This window comes from Sinocyclocheilus grahami, unplaced genomic scaffold, assembly GCF_001515645.1.
Source record: "Sinocyclocheilus grahami isolate Dianchi unplaced genomic scaffold, SAMN03320097.WGS_v1.1 scaffold252.1, whole genome shotgun sequence".
Taxonomy (NCBI): domain Eukaryota; kingdom Metazoa; phylum Chordata; class Actinopteri; order Cypriniformes; family Cyprinidae; genus Sinocyclocheilus; species Sinocyclocheilus grahami.
Genome location: NW_015505431.1, coordinates 156,067 through 163,652, shown reverse-complemented (window position 1 = coordinate 163,652; position 7,586 = coordinate 156,067). Strand labels below are relative to the sequence as shown.

The 7,586-nt window shown below is 36.6% G+C and overlaps 1 protein-coding gene across 1 annotated transcript; it reads left to right on the top strand.

Moving 5' to 3' along the window:
- The first annotated feature begins 1,485 nt into the window (after positions 1-1,485).
- lgalsla (lectin, galactoside-binding-like a) lies at positions 1,486-4,996 on the top strand. The gene is made up of 5 exons (XM_016289819.1): positions 1,486-1,694; positions 2,742-2,804; positions 2,881-2,969; positions 3,232-3,394; positions 4,159-4,996. The coding sequence occupies exons 1-5, from the start codon at positions 1,662-1,664 to the stop codon at positions 4,300-4,302; spliced, it is 492 nt and encodes a 163-aa protein (XP_016145305.1). The 5' UTR covers positions 1,486-1,661; the 3' UTR covers positions 4,303-4,996.
- The last annotated feature ends 2,590 nt before the right edge of the window (positions 4,997-7,586 follow it).

The following is a 7,586-nucleotide window of genomic DNA, read 5'->3' as shown; positions in this document are numbered from 1 at the left end:
TTAGCCGGGGTACCATGGTGCACATCCCCAAAAAATACAGTTTTACTATGGTATCATGTCCAAAAAAATGTTGTAACATGCTACTTTTAGTTAAGTTAGTGCTGATGGTGGTCAATCCTTTTTTCATACACTGCATCAGCAGTGTTGGGGTAACTCATTACAAGTAACGCAAGATACGTAATCAGATTACTTTTTTCAAGTAACCAGTAAAGTAACGCATTACTTTTTAATTTACAAGAGAATATCAAAGTTACTTTTTAAAATTTATTTATTGATTGACAGCTCTCCTGTCCTCATGTTGATAGAAATCAGAAGATGTTACTGTAGTTCTAAAATAAAGATGAATATGCATTAATTAATCTCACTCACACACACACACAAAAAAACTGATTCGGTATTCCTCAAAATGAATAAAATTAATGCAACTCAGAATATGACGCAAACCTGCAATAATTAAATGTTAAACAACACAAATATGCTTTATGTATTTAATCCCATTCTATTTGCTTCTGACCTTCGATGATCCAGTTCAGCCGTACTAATAAGCACAAATTACAAACATTTGTGTGTTGTTTTTACAAGAGAGTATCTGAGTTACTTTTTCAAATAAGTAACAAAAGTTACTTTTTTAAATTTATTTATTGACTGACAGCTCTCCTGTCCCCATGTTGAGAGAAATCAGAAGATGTTCCTGTAGTTCTAAAATAAAGATGAATATGCATTAATTCATCTCACTCACACACACACACGAAAAAACTGATTCGGTATTCCTCAAAATGAATAAAATTAATGCAACTCAGAATATGATGCAAACCTGCAATAATTAAATGTTAAACAACACAAATATGCTTTATGTATTTAATCCCATTCTATTTGCTTCTGACCTTCGATGATCCAGTTCAGCCGTACTAATAAGCACAAATTACAAACATTTGTGTGTTGTTTATTGCTGAAGTGTTGAAATGTCTTCTTCTGCATTCTACTGTACGGACATAAATGTACTTTCCCTTCAGCCTGAGGCTTATTCATTTCACTTTTGGTGTGAAAAGGCTTTTATATTTGCCAAAAATATAACTTTTTTATTTTAAAAACAAACAAGCAAGCCCTGTCCAGATTTAAAAAGTAACGCAAAAGTAACGTAACGCATTACGGTCCATAAAAAAGTAACTAAGTAACGTAATTAGTTACTTTTTAAAAATTGAGTAATGCAATATTGTAATATAAGTAACTTTCCCCAACACTGTGCATCAGTATACCTTGATTTTCAAATTATGTCTTATAAACTAACATTTTAGGAGTTTTTCAGTGAGTTATATGTTATATTTAGCTTCATAGTATAAAAAGTCATGCTCTCCACACACTAATAATGAAAAAGTATCATATAATGTAAATAAAAAATTAATTCCAAAAAGCATTTTTTCTTCTCAGTCCCAGGGGGATAAACACAGACTAAAGTCATTAGAGCTGATTAAGTTTTAGGACAAGCGCTCGGATTAACATCCTGCCCACGTCACAATGCAAACCCTGCTGGGCGCGCGCTGATTGGACAGACGCTACTCGCTGCGTTCTGCTGGAGAGACAGGCGAACCGAGCGGAGCCGAGTCCTGGATCCCGAACCGAGCCCGAGCGCTCGGGCTGTCCGCGGTGGATCTGCGTGGAAGATGGCAGAGTTGAGCGCAGTCCGACACGAACTTGTGAGTATTTTCATAATGAAGAGTGCCGCGGGTTTTCTGCGCACTGAAAGCCGTGTGTCCTGCTTCTTCACACACGGAGACAAGTTTGCCAGCAGCGAGAACCAGACTAGAGAACTCGCACGCATTGATGTTTTAAAGGAATAGTACACATTAAAATAATAGGCATCATTTACAACACTTCTTTTACAGTGTAAGTGAATGGGGACTGTCGCTGGCAAATTCCAAGCATGACAAAAAAAGAAGTGCATACGACTTATGCGCCAAGTTATATTGTCTTATGAAGCAACACAGTTGTTTTGTGTGAAGAACAAATTCGGTGCATAAACAGTTTGTTCTCAGTTATGCCAAATGTCATTGGTTACCTAACAACTTTAAATATGCTGAAGCGCACAGAGATTTGTGAGCACAGATTTTCAATAAGTACAATTATTATGGGGTGCTTTTAGCATATTTTTATGGTGCCTTTTGTTCTCTGGGAGCTTGACAGCTCCAATCTCCATTCACTTTAATTATATATCCTTCCAGACCTGTATAAGATAATGTAGTTGTAGACATGTTTAGATGTGTAGCAGAATGTTGTTGACAGCTCTCTTACAATGGGAGTGAATGGGGACTGGAGCTGTCAAGACAGATGTGCTATGTTATCTTATGAAGCCACACAATAGTTTTGTGTGAGGAAAAAGTTTGTTGCATAAACATGCGTTTGTGTTCAGTTTGTTAATTGGATATCTTGATGTTTGTGGATGTCTTGATGGTTTCAATGATTTAGATTCAAAAGACCTGGACTTTATTTAATGTGGAGTATGTTTAGGATATGTTTCTTTTAGTCCTATGAGGGCTTGACGCTAGCTCCAGTCCCCATTCTCTTTCATTGTGTGTGAAAGAAAGCAGCTTGGATATTGTGCATTTGTATGTTCCCTGTGTCATTACCATTTAGTGAATCAGTGTTTCCACCTGCTCAGTGCTGTGTATCTACACATGCAATTTGCATGTTTTTTGCACAAACGGCCGTCTCTTAACTTCCTGGTTGTGCTTTATCCACCACAGAGAACCAGAAATCTGAGCAGTTCTTTCGGGGAGCCTCAGTGTAAAGATGAGCAACAGAAACTGGTAATGACCTGCCAGACTGGGTTTTGTTTATATGTTCATGTTGTGTTGTCTCACGTCGCTGTGCTGTGTTTGACAGGCCGTGCCGTTCTGCGGCGGCATCCGGGGCGGACTGAGACCGGGGAAGAAAATCACGATCATGGGCGTCGTGAATGCAGATCCGGACAGGTAGCTTTTGTCAACACACACACACACACACACACTCACAAGTGCTCCCCCACGTGCGGGACACACCCTGAGAGACACAGCTGTCATGTGCTTCATCTTATCTGTATAACTTAAGCGATCAAACTTCTAGCTAGTTAACTAGGAATGGGGTGCAACAGAAAAACTTCAGATAAAATCACAGCGTCTAGAAGATGACGTCCTGTATTCTGTTGTTTCGGGTTTTAACTCCATGTTGAATGTTCCTGCTCTCTCTCTGGGGCAGATTTGACATCAGTCTGACGTGCGGCTGCGGGGACGTCGCTCTGGATATGTGCGTGCGGTTCGAAGACCGGGAGATTTTGCGAAACGCCTGCGTTTCTGATAGCTGGGGCGAGGAGGAGAGGTCGATACCCTACTTCCCCTTCATCGCAGAGCAGCCTTTCAGGGTCAGTCATCATCTGAATTCAACAGAATGACCTCATGTTTTGTGTAGGGATACATATTTGCAAAACTGAATGATTGGCTGTCTACTAAATAGTTGACTTGTTGGTGTTAATGAAGGCTTGTTAACCCTATAAACATATGAAATAATAGTCAGAAAAAGTGGTAACACTTTAGTATAGGGACCAATTCTCACTATTCCAACTAGTTGCTTATTAGCATGCCTATTATTAATATATTGGCTGTTCATTAGTACTTATAAAGCACATATACTGCATGACCATATTCTACATCCCTAATCCTACCCAATACCTAATAAGCAGCAATAACTATTAATAAGCAGCCAATTAGGAGTTTATTGAGGCAAAAGTTGTAGTTAATGGTTTGTTAATAGCGAGAATTGGACCTTAAAATAAAGTGACCGAAATTTTTATTCATCAAATATGATACTAGGCTTTATGGGGTTCATGCTGGTTTAGGGTCATGCTGACTGTACACCACTGTGCAACACTAAGATCATGGGTTCAATTCCCAGCAAATGCATGAACTGATCAAATGTATAAAGTTAATCGCTTTGGATAAAAGCCTATTGCATAAATGTAAATATATAGAGTGACTGATGAATACGCAAAAAATAAATAGTCTAAATAACTGTTTATTGCATGAAACTCTCATGGTCCTTACGAAACAGCAGGGACATGAACATGCAGTTTGAAGCTGTAGTTGACGTTTATAATGGCGTTAGTTTTCTCTCTTGTTGTTTGTTCAGGTTGAGATTCATTGCGAGCACCCGCGCTTCCGCGTGCTCGTGGACGGCCATCAGCTCTTTGACTTCTACCACCGCGTGACGCCGCTGGCGGCCATCGACACCATCCAGATCAGCGGCAGTCTGACCATCACCAAGCTCAACTGACGTCTGCTGCGTGTCGTGAATCCAGCTTCCCAGCAGCCCATCCATTTGGAGCATTAAAGACTGTCTGTGATAGCGAAGGACGCTCCATAATCATCTAGAACTGATGAATTGAGGCATTTCGAGCTATAAGGAGGCATTTCTTTTTATGAGCATCACAATTCTCAGTAGCATTTTAGCAGAAGTCAACATGAAATGCCATTCGCATCCAATTTCGTTTGTTTTTTTTTGAGTGCAACGGGATATTCAAATAGAAAAAAAACGTAGGGCGGGACTTGATTTTGATGTAGTTTTGAAGTCCAACCCATAAGTTCGCATCATCCTGGTCCTTTTGTCAAAAACTCAATAGGATTTTCCATTGGCTTTTGGATTATTGCAGAAAAAAAGTTCAATATGATAATCTTGACAATCAATTTTGAATCCTAAACATCCTAAATCACCAAAAGTAAAAAACTAAATATAAACTAACTACAACGAGATCATGTAACTTCAACATTTTCGCTGAAAGTTTGAGTTAGAGTAGTTTGCACGAGCACGATTATAAGCACAATGAGGCTGTGAAAGCGACTAGTGAGTAGATGAGTTTAACCTCTGCGGTTAAATGTATGCACTTGTTAGCAATTGCGATAAAATGTGAAAATATCGTGAGCTTGTGTTCACCACTGAGCTTCTTTCAGGAATTAAACCAAAAACCCATTCAGGAAACCAGTTGACTTCAGCTCTTCAGCGTTGGACTTCAGTGCTAAAATGCCACTTGTTTCATAGTTTTAAACTACAAAAATAGTGCAGTGCACTATTAAGTGACATCAGTAGAGGAATTTCAGAGGAAGAACAAGTTATGAAGACAAAATATTAAAAATATATTATAAAAAATAATATTAAATATAAGACCAAGAGCATGCATTCAGAAAGTAAAAAGGGTCCGTTTGCATTTCATGTTGACTTTATGGCATTAAAGTGGAGATGACAGAAATGGAGAAATATAAGATGAATGTTAGCGATATATGAACGTACTGCCTGAATTTACCAGTGTAGCTCTCCAGCTAATGTACTCGGGTGGAAACCCCAAAGAGGTTTGTTTGTTCCAAAATACGTGTATATAACATAAACAGGGTGATTTGAGAGTTGCATCTGTCTTACAGCAATAGTGATCTTTCCATTGGAATTCCATTGAAAAGCACTTAAAGGAACACTCCACTATTAAAAAAAATAGGCTCATTTTCCAACTCCCCTAGAGTTAAACAGTTGAGTTTTACCGTTTTCGAATCCTTTCAGCCGATCTCCGGGTCAGGCAGATATTACGCAGCGCCTGAAAATAGTCCCAGCTAGGTAACTTCCAATAAGCCTATTTTCAGGCGCTGTGTAATATCATTGCGCCTGCTGCACCCATAGTACGGCAGCAAAGTTCCTTGATTATTACGCCGGAATGAGAGCATAGTTCCTAGCCATATCGGCCTAGAAAATCACAACTTTTCATTTTCCGTCGGTCTTAGTACACGATGTAACTACAGAAGAGACAAGTTTTAAATAGTGAAAATATCGAAACTCTTTGGTAATTTTTGAGCGAGATGCTAACGGTCTAATCAGATTCAATGATCTATGCTAAGCTACAGCTAAAAGTGCTACCGCCAGACCCGCAGATCGGCTGAATGGATTCGAAAACCGTAAAACTCAACTGTTTAACTCTAGGGGAGTTGGAAAATGAGCCTATTTTCAAAAATAGTGGAGTGTTCCTTTAAACATACTTCAGAGCAATGCATTTTATGTTTAGCGTGATGATGTGAACTTCATTTAGGTGCTTTCGTTACTTGAGACCAGCATTAAATCAGGGAGAAAATCGTTGCATTCCAGTGCTTTCTGTGTATTTATTGTCTCTGAGCATCAACCTCTTCTTGACTGTACACACATTGTTCCTAATTAATAAAGGCTTCTAATGAAATTGTATTGTCAGTGATGATTGTAGCAGGGCTGTTGAGTAATATTGTAGATAATTTGCATGAATCGGGTGCTTGCAGAAAAACATACTCTAAAGTTAGCTAGTTATCTTGAGGTGCACGGAGTATTTGGTGACTGGTGTGCTGCACTCCTGTTACTAAACGTTCTCATCCGTTCTGGAGAGTTTAATTTTAGTGTTCATGGAAGAGTCTTCCTGCTGTTAAACTCCTGCCTTCGGTTTTCCTGTTGGCTTTCTTATCTCTGCTCTGCTTCCTGATGATTATGTCTATTATAGTAGAGCTGTTTCTTAATTGTAATGCAGTATGTTACAGTGACTATTAGATTGTAATGCTGTGGTACTTGCTAAGGCTCTGCTTGATTTGGGCTGGTAAGCAAAAACATAGGAAAAGTTGATTTTGATTTTGAAAAATGATAATAAAGAGATACATATACTTAACAATAGATAGATAATAGATCATAAATAAAACAAATAATACAGATAGCAATACAGTTCTATAGTGAGTAGAAAAAACTTAATGTAACTTAATAGAAACTGAATATTTTTCTAATTATATTTTGCAAATTTTTATAATATTCATTTTTACAGTAGGCCTATAATTGGGGTCTTTAGGCAAAGCAGTGTAAAAAAAAAGGTAGATTAAAATAAAAAAAAATGATTAAAACAAATTTTAAATGGTAAAAATAAATAATGTAAATAACAAATAGTATAATAAAATTAGATTAAAATAAATAGATGTAAAAATTACATTAGAATAAACAAATAAACAATACATAGAGCAGTAAAGCACTATGCTGAGTAGACAAAACAAACAAACAATGTAATGTAACAGAGTAAAATACAATTTAAAATATGTGTAAAATACAATTTTCCAGATTGTATTTTACACATATTTATAATGTTATCGCTTCACTGTATGAATTGGGTCTTTAGACTAGGCAGTGTAAAAAAATAATAACAAAAAAATTAAAGTATGATATAAATAAATTAGTGCTGTCAAACAATTAATTGCGATTATCCAAAATAAAAGTTTTTACATGTATATATTTATAGTAATTTAATTTATATTATATATAAATATATTTAATGTTTAAACATTACATATTTTCCTTAAATATATACATGCATGTGTGTGTATCTATATATACATAATAAATATACACAGTGCACACGTATATTATGTAAACAAAAAAACATTTATTTTGGATGCGATTAATCGCGATTAATCGTTTGACAGCACTAATATAAATACATTTCATATGAATTAAAACAGAAATGACTAAATAACTTACTAAACTAAATAAATAATAACTTCTAATTAATTAAAATATAT